At 44.0% G+C, this 17,631-nt stretch overlaps 1 protein-coding gene across 1 annotated transcript; it reads left to right on the forward strand.

Moving 5' to 3' along the window:
• The first annotated feature begins 1,262 nt into the window (after window positions 1-1,262).
• Window positions 1,263-17,378, forward strand: SYNDIG1 (synapse differentiation inducing 1). Its single transcript, XM_063129708.1, has 3 exons — window positions 1,263-1,785; window positions 11,777-11,914; window positions 16,769-17,378. The coding sequence occupies exons 1-3, from the start codon at window positions 1,315-1,317 to the stop codon at window positions 16,925-16,927; spliced, it is 768 nt and encodes a 255-aa protein (XP_062985778.1). The 5' UTR covers window positions 1,263-1,314; the 3' UTR covers window positions 16,928-17,378.
• The last annotated feature ends 253 nt before the right edge of the window (window positions 17,379-17,631 follow it).

The raw sequence follows: 17,631 nt of genomic DNA on the forward strand, positions 1-17,631 counted from the left end.
GGGCTCCTGTATCTTTAACAGTTGTATAGAAAAGGGAATTTCAGCAGGTGTCATTTGTATATATGGAGAACCTGGTGAAATTTCCTCTTCATCACAACAGTTAAAGCTGCAGGTGCCCTGCCCTCTTTTAAATCTGGTCACTCTAGTATAGCTCCTGCAGCTTTAACTGCTGTGATGAAGAGGGAATTTCACCAGGTTCTCCATATATACAAATGACACCTGCTGAAATTCCCTTCTCTATGCAACTGTTAAAGATACAGGAGCCCTGTCCTCTTTTTCATATAGTCACCCTATCTTACTGCTTCTTTTGTCCTTTTCCTTACTGTAGAAAAAAAAAAGACAGAACAGTTGCATAATACCTTCTGATTACTACCGTTAAGAGCTGTCCATCTGGAAGCACCCACCCGTCATTACATTGGATTAGATTGTGTATCTCTAATGGAGGCAATATGGACCTAATTTTCCTCCATTTTCAAAAGTATCCACTTTTGAAAAGCTGCAATTAGAGAACATTAAATTCTCTCATGATAATTCAGTCTTTGTTTGTTTGTTTTTAATGATGGCAAATTATTTTGGTCCTGTATTATACTGCTATTTTTAAACTGCAACTTCCATATAGTCTTTATTTGTTACAAATATTAACAATGCTAAGACTTAACAAGAAATTCAAATCTGTTAAATACAATAATAGTGTTGTCTTTTCTTTCTTACAAAGACTGATGCCTCTTGTGCAGTATTTTCTACTCTGTTTAAAAGAAATATTTTCTAACTTGGTTCTGAAGGCCACATGTAGAGATAGAACAATACTGATAACGATAAGAATATTTATTTAATGCTTTGCATTATTTTACAACCCCAGCCCTTTTACCTGGGTCCGTATTATTCTTATCTTGAAGATATCTAAGAGGATAGCAGCTTGCCAAAGAACGTCTTGTAAGTACACAACAGAAGTGAGATTTGAACCAAAACCACACCTCCATCTCTTAGCCATTATGCTACACTAACTCTCTAGTAATCTTAGAGAGCTCTCTGTGTCGTTGTGAAATTATTTTGAGAATGATCTCCAATTAATTAACAATGATCATTGGCACCAAATGCTCTGGAAAGTGGTTTGCAAGGCCTAGGGCTAAATCTATTTTCAGTCGCTAAGAGCTTCTATCAGAGGATCATCATAGAACTGGATGGCAATTTCTTTCATGTTAATTTGCATTATTTTTCCACCCCTGCTTTAGGAAAATGAAATCAGTTAATCCCATGTGACAATCCTGACTGGGACTTCAGTGCATTGAGACAGAAGAGGAAAAGGAACACAGGATGGATGGCTTAGTTGATCATGAAAGTGTGCTTAAGCACAATAAAGCTGCTGATAGCAAGAAGAGGAATGGGTTGATTAACACAAGGAACTTGATGGCCGAGGGCAGGGAGGGATTGGTGTCTGTGTACCCGGCCCCTCAGTATCAGAGTCGGCAGATTGGGACTCTCTGCTCTCCAAACTACCCCAGGAATGACCCAGTGCAACAACTCCTTGACCCCAAGACGCTACCACAGACATTGGAGTCCCGCTATCACCCAAACATCATCCTGTATTCGGAGAGCATGCTGCGATCATGGGGAGAAAGCCTGAGTGCCGAATGCTGTGAAACAACTTTTATTGAGGACAGGTCACCTACCAAAGACAGCCTGGATTACCCCGATGGCAAATTTGTCAGTCTGTCCACAGATGAGATCAAGATCCATGCACTCTCCTACGACATGGAAGATGACGATGACTTCCAGGAACTAGAGGTCAGGGAGGTCTGCTTCTTCTTCTTGTCAGTTGCATGAATTCCCAAACAGTGTGCCTGGGTACATTAGTGTGCCACAGGAAACCATTTCTATTAAAGGCTGCTAGAAGCCCAAAGCAGTCATCCACAGAAGAGGCAGTCCATTGCTTCTCCGCACGAGTCACTGCTCTGGGCTCAGAGCCTTCCAATTAGTCTCTTTCTCTCTGCGCCAGGTGTGATTACTTCACTGAAGTACTCCCAGTGCAGAGACATAGCAGAATTACCCACACTCCAAGAAGGCTTCCCATTGTCTCTGGGCTTGCTTTCTTCCCATCAGGAGGCACATTCAGAACAGGAACTCATCCAGAAACACTGGGGAGAGGGGCAGTCTCCTCTGATTGCAGGTCATTCTTATTCTTGTATACTATAAACCATTTTGGTGACGCTGCTTCCAATATAATTCAGGAAAAAAGCTGCTCCTCAGTGTTTAGCAGCTTGGGAAACATTGGCTTGTCATGCTGTTGGATGGAGCAAGAATAGAGGTGATGGAGCTTAGAGGGCATGATGAGCATAGGGTGATCAGATGTGAAAGAGGATGGACGTGCTGAAATTCACTCTTCTGTGCAGGAGCCCTGCCCCTTTTTGAACCTGGTCATCCTACATAGGCAGCAAATACAATTAAAAAAAAAGGTGTGATATCAGTGGCATTTCAGAATATGGCTCATTACTAGTAAGTGTGACTTGTATGCTCCCACCAGTTGATTTACAATTAAGAGGCCTGTTCATACCTCCAAGTTCATCACCTGGGAACTGCTGCATCAATTCACTTGCACATGTGAATGAGCCCTTGGAGATTTATCAGCCATAGCTACAACTTCCATATTATGAATTCACACTCAGGCCTTAGCTAGACCTAAGGTTTATCCCGGGATCATGCCAGGGTCATCCCTGTTCATGCAACTGACACACAGGATATCCCGGGAGCAGGCAGGGACGACCCTGGGACGATCCTGAGATAAACCTAAGGCCTCAATAGTTCTCAAGAGAGACAGCTTACACATTCCGATTATTTTGATTAGGTGGTGAATAAAGTCGTAAATCAGCAGCGGGCAAACTGTGGACCTAGGAGCATGAGCAATTAGTCCTCCTTCTTGCTGGGGAGGGATAGAAAAAGGAGTGTCTTCACCTACTTTGGGCCCTGGCCCTGCCCACCACCAGCATGCTTTCCCCCAAGGGATTGCCCCAAAGAAAGGTGTGGCATCACCAGCCTCTGTGACGTCTATTATTAAACCTCTCCTTCGCCGCCGCCACCCTATACTTTATCTTCTAAAGGAATGAGGGAATAATAAACCTTTGTGTGTGAGTGTGCAGATGTATTGTCCACCTGAAGTAATACATATGACTGAGCAGACGTGCTTGTTCAACAAAATAAGAATAAAGTTTCTTCGTATAGAAAAAGATTTAAAAGACACTTTAAGATTATTCTACTTTATCCACATACATCTACCTCCCTGAACCTCCCAGGGAATACTAACCACCTCCAAATCCTATAACCCCATTTTCCTAATACTCTCCTGACACAGGCCTCTACTAAACCCCACTCACTCCTACCCTCACTAACTCCCTAACCCTGACTGACTCCTCTAACTGACTAAAAACGTTCTTTAACTGTCTCACACTCCCCACTCTCTCTCCATTCAAATCAACCAACCAATCAGACGACACATTCACACGGCTCACCATTTAAACTCCCCCCTCCCCCTGACTTACCATTTCCTGAAAATAAAAGAATTGGCCACAGCAAATCCAAACCTGAACCAAACACTTAAATATACACATATAAACAATAACATAAATTATCAATTTGTCACAGAAGGCATCTCTCCACAGGGAAGAAATCCCTATCCCGGTCCTAAAGATTTCATTCCACCTTCTTAGGTTGTACATAGCAAATGTTATTGGAGATCTCTCCATAGATGGAGAAAAATATTTATTTATTTATTTATTTATTTATTTGAGGATTGGAAGGAAAGGCCACTTGAGCACAATCTAGTGAAAGTGAAGTGCATTTTAGTCCAGTTGATTTCATTTAAACCGTTAGGTCAGGGATGGGGAAAGTGTGGCCTGCCAGATGTTTTTGGACTGCAGCTCCCATCTTCCATCACCATTGGCTATGCTGGCTAGGGCAGACGGGAGTTGCAATCCAACAACATCTGGACGGCCACACATTTCCTACCCCTGCTTCAGCTATTGCACTAAAAATTGTATAGGAATCAATATTATTCCCTAGATGCCCAGTCATCTTCAATATCATTGCTCAAATGCAGGTTTCCTGGCAGACAATTATGTTAAACATTTAGTTGATTGATGTTGCTCCAAGGACCTTTCCTTATAGTGTAAACAGTGCCAGCAATACATTCAGCTGCCAACAGAAAGTTCTGTGCCAAAAAAGGAGCATATTACAAAATGTAAATAAAATAAAATTAAGCAGGTCTTGTTGCTGTCTGGATTTCCCTTCTTTTATGCAGCTGTTGAGTTTATTTTTTTAATAATTTTTGCCATGGCAAAAATGTCAAACTGGGGCACTGAAAATTATTTTTTTCTAAAAGTGGGGGGAATTATATTCGCCCTGGCCCTCCCACTAAGTCAGGCTAATGTTTTAATTAAAATGCAACATTCAAGAGAAATTGAGAAAGATATTCTAATTCAAGGCTTTTAGGGAACAATCCCATGGTTCCTGGGAGAGCGTCCAAAGGACCCTAGGATATTCCAGAGTCCCCCCTTCGAGGCTGATTGTTTCCCCCTGCCTCCTGCAGCTTCTGGGGGAAGCACCACAGCAGCTTGCTCACCTAAGGTCAGTTAGGGGAGGCACCAAGGATCCACAACATCCTGAAGCCTTCCTGTTCCTATCCTCAAAGGTGTGACTGGTAAAAAAAAAAAAAAGCAAAAGAAAGGAGGCTGGAGAAGTATCGTTGCTTCTGCTCTGATGGGTGTCACTGCTTCAACATTACAACGCTCCTTCAGAAAGCATGGCATTGTTCTGTTAATTGATTAGGAAATGTGCACCTGGGGAGACAAGGACATCAATGCTACTTCAAAGAAAACAGTTTGAATTGACATGTCTGAGACTTAGAGGTGTACAAAATAATTCATGGTTTGGATAGGGTTGCCATATTCTGAATCCACAACACAGGGACAATTTTTTTGGGGGGGGCTTTTCTTTTATTTCTCCCCTCTCTCCTTTCCTTTCCTTCACCCCCTCACCCCCACAAAACTTTCTTTCTTCCCCCACAAATAACCCAGCAGCTCTGCCCAGCGCTTACCCTAAAGCTGTGACCGCAACCAGCCAAGCTCACCAAACTATTTTGCATTGCATGGGACTCAGGCAGCCCACTCTCATAATACTGGAACCCGGGGTCATCCCGTGAAGCCGATTGGTGGGAGGTTCAGAACAGATAAAAGGAAGGACTTCTTCACACAGCGCATAGTTAAACTATGGAATTCACTACCACAAGATGTAGTGATGGCCACCAATTTGGATGGCTTTAAAAGGGCGTTGGATAAATTCCTGGAGGCAAAGGCTATCAATGGCTACTAACCCTGATGGTTATGTGCTATCTTCAGTATCTGAGGCAGTAAGCCTGTGTGCACCAGTTGCTGGGGAACATGGGTGGGAGGGTGCCTTTACACCGTGTCCTGCTTGTGGGTCCCTAGTCAACAGTTAATTGGCCACCGTGTGAACAGAATGCTGGATTGGATGGACCCTTGGTCTGATCCAGTATGGCTCGTCTTATATTCAAACAAGCAACAGCCAGTTCTTGTATCTATAACTGGGAAAAAGAAGTCTGCAAAGAACCTCACAGCTAATTTTTTTTTAAAAAAAATACAATTAAATCTAGGTGTCTTTTTATCACACCAGTGTGTACACAAAATCAAGAAGTGAAGTATGGTGAAAAGTCGCTGGAAGCCAAATGGCAGGGGTGCATAACATGTGGCCCACCCGATGTTGTTGGACTCCAACTCCCATCATCCCCAGCCAGAATGCCCAATGGTCAGAGAATGATCAGAGTTGTAGTCCAGCAACATCAGGAGGGCCACCGGTCCTGCACAACCACTGTATCAACTGTATTCCTCCATTGCCCAAGTATCAGTCAATAGTGTCAAACTTGAATGCATTGTAAATTAATCTGCTGGTCTAATCGATTTAAGGCAGCCAGTTAATGGAAATTATTTTGTTCTTCTCATTCTCTCTGCCAGTCAATCAGCCTGATAAAAGCTTCAATTAAGAAAAGGAAGAAAAAGAAGAAGAATAGCATAGTCCCTCATGGCTCAATTTCAAATCCCTTAAAATAAGGGAAATGTTTTTGAGTCTTTATTTGGCCAGTAAATGCTTACTTGGTAATACTATACCTAACTGCACTCTGGAGTTTAGATACTAATTCTCAAGGGAAATAATATTTTGTCTGTTGGCAGCTGATGTAGCTTTGAGTGTCTTTTCCTTGGAACGTGCTAGGTGTGCAATGCATATTTCATAGTCACTCTCAGCAATGTGTCTAAGCAACTGCATCTTTCCAAAACACAGATTAGAACTCTTAATTTGTATTATCACCCAAAGTTCCCCTCCTTACCTTTGCGTAATGCCTATTTCGTTTGTGTACTTATTCTTAATGTCACTCAGATTTTGACTATAGACCTATGCAAGGTACAACTCTGAGTAATCTGTAGAGTTTTATTTTCTCCAGATTCCTAGTTGGTGGTTAGGATCTGATGCTTTCATCTTCCTCATAGCCCATCATGTGTTCACTGGAAGCCGAATGGCAGGGCACTTATGGGTTAACTTATGGGTTATACTCTAGCTCCGTTCAGAAGAACTGCTCATGCTTTGAATCAGTGTATGAGCAGGACCATGATGACCATCTCCACAACTGGACATACATAGTGAGTGTTGGCAGCAGGGAAGCCTGTACATGCAAAGACATCCACATAAGCCAGCATGTTCAAAATTACAGAATGTACAAAGAAGCAAAACCTGAGCTCATCAGTGTTCTCCGATTTCTACTGCTAACCTCATTCTGAGGCCTTAGTTAGTCCTAAGAGTTATCCTGGGATCGTCCCGGGGTCATCCCTGCCTGCTCCGGAGATATCCTGTGTGTCATTTACATGAACAAGGATGACCCCGGGATGATTCCAGGATAAACCTTAGGTCTAGCTAAGGCCTGAGTTGAGTCCATATCAGGTTACAAGCTGCTTCTTTTTCCTGCATGGAAAAATTCAGTGTTCATTTTTCAAAATGCATGCATTTTTGTGCTCATTTTCAATTGTACGCATTTTCTCCCATTCATTAAAGCATGTGTACATGTTTCAAATGTACACATCCTTTTTCTGTGCATTTTTTTGAACAATTATTTGTTGTTGCCCCAAAGGGCATTGCAAGCTCAGAAATATACAGATTTCCAACCACAAATTGGGGTTGAGTCTGTATTTGGTTCCAGGAGGTGCAAATTGGATCAATTTTGGTCAAACACGAACTGAAACCAATTCCTTCCCCATTCCTAGTGGGATAGTTAATACGCCCCCACTCACATGTTGATTCAACATGCAAGCAGTTCTTCTGAAGTGGGCTCCTCTTATGCCATTACTGATTTTGGCACTTGGGCATAACACAGGGCCCAGAGTCAAAGGTGAGTGGCGGGGCGCTCACCAACTTCAACTTCGTCAGGGTTGAAGAGGTGCTGGCATCACAGATTCCTCTGGTGATGGGACTCCAAAGGACGCAAGGATATTTACGGCTGGCTGTGAGAGCAAGTACCCCTCCCAGTCCAAGATGTCCACTGTAACCACTGTCTCTTTTCCTAAGGATGGGAAATAGGAGCTCTGTGTTATTACAAAGGCTCTGCACAAGATTCAAGAGGCTCACAGTTTAGGGCCACAGCTAGACCTAAGGTTTATCCTGGGATCATCCAGGGTTCGCCCCTGCCTGAGCACTGGATCCCCTGTGTGTCACCTAGATGAACAGGTTTGACCTCTGGACGATCCAGGGATAAACCTTCGGTCTAGCTACGGCCTAGGTCAGAGTGATGATGACTGGAGGAGCTAGTGGAAACTACTGAGAAACACAAACATACGTGCACGCATGCTCACACCAACTCTTCAATCGGTAAACAGGGCTGCATTTTAACTATTCAGGCACAAAACTGTTTTTGATCATTCTGAAGTTGCCAGGCCTGCAAATGATAGTCAAATGATTATGACTAATTCAGTGCTTGTTTAGGCGGATTTGATAGACAGCCATTCAGGTTTAAACAAAACATTGAATAATAAAAATACTGAATTATGAAAAGTTTGAATAGCATTGCACATGGGGCTCAGTGGACTGGGACTTGAGCTGCCGTGCTCTTTTATTCAGAAATGTCTCTTTTCATTACTTACATCAGTATAGCTATTGCTCAACATCTAGAAAGTTCACTCAGTATGGCTACGGTATCCATAGTAGAGATAATACCAACACCCCATAATTTGCAGCAGCCTGAAACTGAACAAAATAAGCTTCATTTTACAGATAGGACACTGTGGCCTAGAGTGCCAAGGTAAGGGGGGCGCCGGACACCATGCCCAGAAGTCGCCCTCTCACTTCCAGAGCTGCTGTGGCCAAGCGAGGGCAGCTTCTGGGCACGCTGTTCCGAAGCCACCCTTCCGCCCCACCCCCACCCCAGCGTACCTGGCTTGGCTTCGGCTGGGTGCACGCTGGACGTCAGAACATGGAGCCGTCCAACCGACCCCCCCCCCCAGCATCCCAGTTTGGTTTCGGCTGGGCAGGCGCCCAGCCGAAGCCAAGCCGGGACACTGGGGTGGGGGGTGGGGGGCGGACAGACAGCACCCAGCCGAAGCCAAGCCAGGTACGCTGGGGTGGGGGTGGGGCGGAAGGGTGGCTTCGGAACAGCGTGCCCAGAAGCTGCCCTCGCTTGGCCACAGCGGCTCTAGAAGTGAGAGGGCGACTTCTGGGCATGGTGTCCGGCGCCCCCCTTACCTTGGCACTCTAGGCGGCCGCCTGACTGGCCTCTATGTCAGCGCCGGCCCTGCTTCTTCCCTCATTATTAGCTGTGCTGGCTAGGGCTGGTGGGAGCTGGAGTCCAATAACATGTAGGGGACCATGACTTGCTCACTTCCTAAATCCAAAATGTAGCTTAACTGCGCAATGCTATTCATGTTTAGACAGAAAATGTTCTACAACTCCCAGTATCCCCCACCCAGCATGGCTAGCTGGGGCATCTGGGAATTGTATGAGCTTTTCTGTCTAAACATGCATGGAATTGCACCTTAAGTTTCTATCCGGTTGGGGGCCCTCTGCTGATGGAAGGCTCCTTGATGCAGCAGAGGCCTCTGAGTGAAATGGGGAGGGGGCAGGCAAGGTTACTGATTCCCCTGTCCACTGCACCCTTTCAAAATCAGCTCCAAAGTGTTGTGGGATCCTTTAGAACAGTGGGAGGTGCCACGAGAAGGCGATAGCGGCAAGGGAGAATTTGCAAACATGCCTCCCTCGCCATTCCACTGGCAGAAGCACCATTGCATCAGAGAGTATACTGTTAGATGAAAACTGTGGATATTCTTGTATGTGTGATGTATTTTCTTTCTGTTTTCATGATTTTGTATTGTTTTGTTGATATTCACAATTTTTAAAAAAGAGGAGAGACACTAGTTGTATTCCAAAGTACATATTCCAGAAAAATGTTTGTCATGCGGATGACCTAAGAAGGCATTCTACTTGCAGTCAAATAAATAATAGATGCTGTGCAGAAATATATTAATATTCCAACAGTGCTTTTCCATTCTGTGGAAATCTCAGTCGCTTTTGACAGAGAAATATACGTTGACCTTTACTAGACAGTTGCAGGATCTACACTACTGCCTTAAAATGGTGTATAACAGTAGTGACAACTGTTGGGGCCCAAGTCACACTCCATATACAGTTTTCAAACCTTTTTCAAAGTGTCATATCCTGCTTGGTGTAGACCTAGCCAGTGTGTAGTCCTAGATATTGTGTGCTATTCCTAGCTTCTTCCATCAGGACATTGCTATAGGTTTGGTCCAATGGAATTGCCACAAACTCTGTCCAATAACGATTCTGTTAGGGGGTAAAGGACCAGAGAATCAGTCCTATTGTAAACTTTCTGGAACAGGAGTAAGCAACATAAGGTCTGTAGGCTGTATTTAACCTTCCTAGCATTTTCCCCTGGCACAGTAGAGTTGTCAAGTGATCAGAAAAATATGCCTGGCTGGTGGACTTCCTTTTCTTTTGTTTTTGCTTCATTGGCCACTTGCCAGAAAAACAAGGGGAAGCTCCATTTTTCTCCCCTCGACTCTCTGTGGACATAGCAAATTTCATTCTGCACAACCAAGACTTATTCTAGGTTCTGCCATCTGACCCAGAAGCCTCCAATTTGCAGCCACACCACAGTGCTAGCATTTTTTAAAGAAAAAAATTCAAAAGCTGACAACATTATGATCAGCCTTATGCAGTCCTAGGCTGCTGCCATGTGATGACTCACCCAGGAGCTGGTTGTGCTGGGGAAAGAGGAGGGAATCGTTTTACTAGGGGTCTATAGACCTTACACTGCCCTCTTTCTCAATGATCTTGATAGCTTTTTGAAGATTCTGTCAGCTTATGAAAAGTAGGATGACTGAGTCAGTTGGCATAATCACTCCCACAGGTCCCCTGGTTGGTTTATAGAGGACCCAAAGCAGATAAAAGAGAAGGAGGAATAGTCTCAGGGCCTTCCTAGATGGGGCTTTAGCCGGGTGTGAGCCCCGGGCTCACCCCTGTGCGTCCTGATGACGCACAGGGTATCCTAGGCTGGGCCCAGGGTAATTGGCACCACTTCAGGCCCGGTTTTTCCTGCAGTCTCGGGCTGAGCTTGAGACCACAGGCGTGTAGCCAAGTCCGCCGCTTTTCCTGGCTACCGGATTTACTCCCTAGTAGCCGGGAAAAGCGGTGGACGGGCCACAGTGCTCCACAGGAGTGCTGCGGCCATCAGGGCTACGGTGGGGACATGGGGTGGGTGGGAAATGGAGGCAGGGGAGATCGGGGGGAATCACGGACCAGGCGACATAGGGGGGGAATTGCGGGTGGGGGATTGGACATTGCGGGTGGGCGGGGGAAGGAAAACGGGGGCGGGGGGAGAGAGCACGGATGGGGGGAAGGAGAACGGGGCCAGGGGGGAAGATCACAGATGGGGGGGAAGGAGAATTTTTTTAAAAAAAACAACCCCTGCTTACCTTTCCTGGCTCCTGCGCTGCTGCTGCTGCTGCTTTAAAAAAAAAATTAAATGGCGGCCGCGATGGCTCTCCTCCAGAGCTTGTCATGGCTCACGTGTGAATAAGGGTGAGATTTCGTGTTATTCATAACGCGAGGTCTCCCCTCCTCTCCCCCGGATTTTCCACCAGGTCTAGCAAGGCCCTCAGTCTTAAACCAGCCTTCTATGTGGTGCTCTTCAGATGTTTTGGACTACAACTCTCAAATGCCCCAGCCAGCATGACCTGTTATCAGGGTCAATAGGAGCTGTAGTCCAAAACATTTGGAGGCCACCACATTGGGGAAGCCTCCCTTAGACAAACCACTGTTTTCTCAGTGTCCCCTATCCATTCAAGAAGCCCTCTACAAAGAAGTGATTAAAAAATTACTAACTTCCTTTTCCCAAGGCCTTGACAGCGATGAAGCCGGCCATACATGTTAGATTTTTAAGATTCTTTCACCTGGTCAGTTTAAGACATTACCCTGTGCAGCCTTCTGAAGACAGTAGACCGGGGATGGAGAATGCATGGCCCTCCAGATGTTGTTGGACTGCAATTCTCATCACCTCTCATCATTGGATAGGCTGAATGGGGCTGATAGGAGTTGCAGTACACCAGCATCTACCTGGTTCCCACCCCTGTAGTAGATTTTAATAGTTCAGGCAGGAAGGACTTGCCTTGCTAATAGGTGTCCTTTTTATGTGTCCTTCCTCTCACTGTTCCAGAGTGATTACTCAAGTGACACCGACAGCGAAGACCATTTCCTTATGATGCCTCCCAGGGACCATCTTGGGCTTAGTGTGTTCTCCATGCTCTGTTGCTTCTGGCCTCTGGGAATTGCCGCCTTCTATCTGTCACATGAGGTAATGTACACTTTTGTTATTGCATTTAGCCATCTATGCAGGTATGTGCCATACCATTTGTACAGCGGTGAGAAGGCATCCAAAGATTGGATGGACAGAAGCAACTAAGCTGCATAGGACTCCTGATGCAGGTGATAGGATGATCTTGTGTCTCCATTTTTGTACTGCGGCAGGGATAATACACAGCAATTATTATCCTCTCTTGTTTGATCACTCTGATCCTATCCTGCTGATTATATCCATATGTCCTGCCTATGGCATATATTTGAAACACCCAGGTTGATGTTAGTTAGGAGATGGAATGTGGTTATTGCTTAGTGCAGATATTAAGGTGGGTGCTTTAATGTATAATTTACTTGCTTTCTGGTGCATTAGTGAATTTGTAAGTGACTTCACAGTTCTTCACAGTTCAATGAATATTTTTTATCCCAGAATTTATTCATGTGAAGCACAAGACAGTTTTCATATGAGAATAAAAAATAACAGATGTTATTTAATACAGTTTTCTCCATCTGCTAATATTCTTAATGTGGGAGAGAATGAAGAATCCATGCAGCCCATGCCATGGGTGTTTTAATAAGGACCAGACTACAAGTTACTTCTTTTCTTTTTTTACTCTAAGTGCAGGGGACTCAGCTTGAATTGGGACCCTAGTGTGCAGTTTCAGTCTGGAACCAGGGCCCCGCGCCTACAATTTGTATCGTCCAAAAGTGATTCATTTGTTTTGATTACAATTTGGCAACACACATTGCAGGTGGGGGTGCCTGGTACAGATTGGGGCTGCAGGAGAGAGCAACCTTGCCCACCTCACTAGCGTCCTATTCCACGTCAGACCCTCTCTAACCCTGTGCGTTAGGACAGGTTGCAAGACACTCTTTGAATCATAGAATAGTAGAGTTGGAAGGGGCCTATAAGGCCATCGAGTCCAACCCCCTGCTCAGTGTAGGAATCCACCCTAAAGCATCCCTGACAGATGGTTGTCCAGCTGCCGCTTAGTGTGGGAGAGCCCATGACCTCCCTAGGTAACTGGTTCCATTGTTGTACTGCTCTAATAGTCAGGAAGTTTTTCCTGATGTCCAGCTGGAATCTGACTTCCTATAACTTGACCCTGTTATTCCGTGTCCTACACTCTGCCTGTATTCCTCAGAGGTAGGCTGCCACCATCCACATATTTATAACTCCTACTTAATATTTAATAATTCATAACCTGGACATGTGAGAATCCAGGCTGATGGCTTTTCTAGAGATTCCCGGTGTGTTTGCCAAGGCATCCAGTGCATGCATGAGGCCAGCCTTCAGTTGAGACAAAAGAATTAAATCAAGTCCAGTTTCCAATTAAGTATCTTTATTAAATCACCAAGTAGAGAGAAGTTCAGAAATGGTTAGTTGCTTTTAAAATGAAATGAAATATTCAACTAGCTAACTAAAACTCTAAAGGAGCTATTCAAAGTGCTTCACACCTGGAGCGAATTCACCACCCCACTGACGTTGGAGCCACCAGCCTCCACTGCCTGGGACACAGAGAACAAGAAAGTAGTATACCTAGAAGCTAACCAATTTGGCTTCTATTGCCTAGTATATCACCTATGTCCAGCTTTGTTTGTCTTTATATTGTCTTTATATTTGTTTGTCTAGTTTGTCTCTAGTTCTGTTTTCCACTAACCAAGGAACCTCTCCGGTTCTCCTAGGATGGAAAGAGCTCTGAATGTTTTTTTAAAATTGGTGGATCAACTATTATCTGCTAAATATACCCTTCAGTCATGAAAGCATATAGCACATGTGATCCTTTGAATGTCACTGATTCCTCTAAATTGCTGCCAGGCTTGCTGTCTTGGCAGCTTTGATAGCACTAGGGCTACTGCTGTATTGCAGAGAAAATAATGGAGACAACTTATACAAATGGATGAGAATCCTATTAATGTTAGACAATAAAGACTGGGCTGGGCAGACTTCATGTTAGACATTCATGTTAGACCTCTAAAGATTATCAGTGCTGAAGAATCCAAGACCTTTTACAAGGAAGCCTGCACTGCTATCTTTAATCCTGTCTGCTGTCAAACCAGCTTCGTGCTGTTAACTGATGGGAAGTCCATCCCCGACTTAGAATTCTGTTTGTGCATTGTGCTTGCCAGACCTTTTATTTATGAAAGCTCTTTGCCTGCTACTGAAAACATTTCAGCCCGAAGACAGTATTAAATTGGCTCATCACTCATCTGGATGCCAACCAAAGTCTGGCTATAGGATTTTTTTTTTAAAGGAAAGTGCTGGAACTCATAGTTGTTGCAAAGGTGCCCTTTAGGACAGCAAAGGAAGATTGATTGGAGAGAGGATCACACTACAATGGTTCTGTGAGATGGTGGCAGATTTTGCCATTAAGCATGGCAGCATGACACTGATCTGGTCCACTCCAGTGTTAGAGCATGATGTGGGCTGGGCAGACTTCAAACTTGTCAGATCTACTTTGTTTTCTACTAGAACACCTAGATCCTCCGAACAGAGCCAGCTGCGAAAGTCAATGAAAGAGCAGGCTGCCACTTTGTACATTTTGAGCCTAGGAGTGCTTCCAGATGGAGGGCATCCTAGCGCTAGCAGCCAGAAGGCATCGTGCAGCTATTCTGTCTTTGTTTTTCTTAATAGATTTTCTGAAGTCAGAAGAAAGGACAGAAGAAGTGGTGGGAAAACATGGGAGGGACACAAGTGGAAAACAACGTCATCTGGACCTCTGGCCCCACCCCCACCAAATTTGGTGAATGAGCCAGGTCAATGGCACAATAAAAGCCTCATCTGGAAGCAACCTAGGAATTTGTTTTCAGTACAAGTACTGAACTCGCTGAACTCAGAGCCCTTTCACACACAAGTCAACTCCTCCTTACTCCCAGCTTTCTTCAGCCTAGTTTAGATGGGGGGAAACATTGTTGTTGCTTTTCTTAAAACATCTTTGCTGATCCTACTGAAAATCTCCCAGAGAGCTATCAGTAGATCCCAGTCTACTTTCTGCCCACCTGCAGATCTCAGCAGTGTTTTGTCCAGCTCCTGTTCAGTTCAATGGGACTTGTGCAGGAGAACTTCCAAATGGATTGTGCCCCTTGACAATTACTGGAAGAGGGATTGCGATTTGGCATTCCCTTTTTCAACCACCACACTGTTTTGGGCCAGTCCTGGTTGTGTATTTTCATGACGGTAATAATATTTCTTCCAGGACAATACTGTACTTTAGCATTTGGGCTTTGCTGAGTGAAAAGGCAAAACCCAAGGGGACAAGGAACTGCCAAGCTTTAGAAATAAAAGCCACATGTATCCACATGATACAGCAAGCATGTTTTGAGCCATATATCTCTATCTATCTATCTATCTATCTATCTATCTATCTATCTATATTCCTTATGTAGGTTTTGATGAACACCTGTATTTTTTCCATTGCAGGGGGGTAGAAGAAGTTTGGAAGGAGAGAAGTTTTCATTGGTCTTCCACTTCAGTCCTTATTTGAATACCAATAATTTAAAATCAATATGTTTCTTTAGATATGTTTGGTTGATAATATTACTGTTTGGAGCCTCTCCTATTATTTTGATATTATTCTCTTGGTAATATTATACTTTAGACATGAGAAGCTGAGGCTGCTGTCTTATACACACTTACTGAACTCAATGGGATTTACTTCTGAGAAGGCCTGGACAGGATTAGGCTGTAACTCATCCCCAATCTAAAAACAGAGGAACAGTGGTGAAATGCCTGTGTATACTCCACCATGCCACTAAAGGGTGGAACAAGGTGTTATGGGAGAGATTTATGATTAGGAACGTTTGCATAAAAACAATAAAAATTACTAGCAGTTGCATGGGTCCCCAAATGAAACTGGTACTGCAGTGCTGGGGAGGATGGTTTATCTTTCCCCCCTGTGCTGTTTTCCTGATTAAGATTGCCCCTGGCTCTGCAAAGCTATTTGCCCTGTGGGGAAAACTTACTGGTATCAAATGGGCATCTTTTGGGGCAAATAGCAGCTTCAGAGGAATGATTTTAATTGGGAAAAAATGGCATGCCTTTTTGTTTATTTGCTTGTTCCTAAATGGTGCAAGAGCAACCATTCATTCTGCACTTATTTTTTAAAGCACAATCCATCCGAGAGGGGCAGGAGATACTAACTTCCAGCTAATCAGTGCTGTGCTCTGCAGCAAAACTGGCTTTTTAAAATTATTTTTTTAGGACAAATGCTTTTTACATTACAATTTGCTGATATATTCTTTGTAAAAACTTTATTCGTTTTTCAAAACTATTTCTCAACACTACAGTTGACTATGGAATTATATCAAGACCCACATAAAAAGAAACAGATTTACTAAACCAGGGCTAAGCAAGTTGTTTTGGACTGCTTCTCTTATGAGGCCCAGCCAGCATGGCCAATAGCCAGGGCTTCTAGGAGTTGTAGTCTAAAACTTCTGGGGGAGCCACACAATAGAATTCATTCATTACAATGCATTATATAGCCAATTATTTTTAAAATCAGAAAATTATTTAAGGCAGGGAGTTGCAACTGGGTATGCCAGAAAAGGATGCCAGGTAGTAGAAACCACATACCGAGTCCTTAGAAACTCTTATTGGGTTTATCACTTTGTTCATGACAATTCAGCCCCTTATTTTGTTATGTGAAGATTTAATAGTCGAATGAGTTTGACCTTTGCAGAGCTTGGCTTTTTCTACCCTGGCAGTAGTGTTGTCGTTGTCGTTGTCGTTTTAAAAAAACCTCCTACATTTTTTATCAGTGTCTCTTCCTGCTACAAAATTAAGTTTTCTCTTAAAGATTGAAGAGTACACTGTATCCAGGTTCACTAACGAGAGCTTTTCCCCTTCTTGCAGACGAACAAAGCCATTGCTAAAGGAGACTTCCACCAGGCGAGCTCCAGTTCACGACGAGCCCTCTTCTTGGCTGTGCTATCCATCACTATTGGAACAGGCATCTATGTAGGGGTTGCTGTGGCACTCATAGCTTACCTGTCCAAAAATAATCACTTATGAAACTCAAAGAATTGCTACAGAGAACCACGGACCATAACATTTAAAATATCACTTGTTTTGATGGTAACAAGGGAAGCTGTATCTTTATATCATATGAATTCTGAAAAGGAATGTTCCGGATCTCTTCAACCCTTCCAGTTCATTTTGAATGTTGGCAATACCATCATTGCAAAAAGCCAAGAAATCCAGGTTCTTTCCAGAAATAAAGCGTTGTCTTCAGAACTTGTTTGTTTGCAATTTGCTGGTGGTCTAGTTGGATGAGACCCAATGGGAGGTGTCAGCTATATTGTCAAAAGGAGAGAGACATCTGAATGTACAGTACTAAAGTTTGATAGACTGTTTCCTGCATAAGAAAGCCAATTCCTGTCTTGGTTTTGGATGATTAAGGAGGAGAAACAGCTGGCTCAGTGCATCTCGTCTGACTAAGCCTCAAATATGAACAAACTGCAAATAGCACGGGGGCCTTACAAAAAACAGAATGATCTGTGCTTCTCGTTCCATCCCACGCAGAACGGACCCAACAATGAGGCTAAGTAAAGTGGGGTTGTCTGAGGTCACAGATTTTGGGTGTCATTAAGGGCAGCAGAGAGGGAGAAAGAGGGATCTAAACCATGGAACAAAGCTGACAGGAAAGGCCTCCTGCATAAGCTGCACTGAAACCCACAGCTGCTGCACAAACATACAACAATGTGCTTGTGCTGCTC

Source organism: Elgaria multicarinata, chromosome 7, assembly GCF_023053635.1.
Source record: "Elgaria multicarinata webbii isolate HBS135686 ecotype San Diego chromosome 7, rElgMul1.1.pri, whole genome shotgun sequence".
NCBI classification, from domain to species: Eukaryota; Metazoa; Chordata; class Lepidosauria; order Squamata; family Anguidae; genus Elgaria; species Elgaria multicarinata.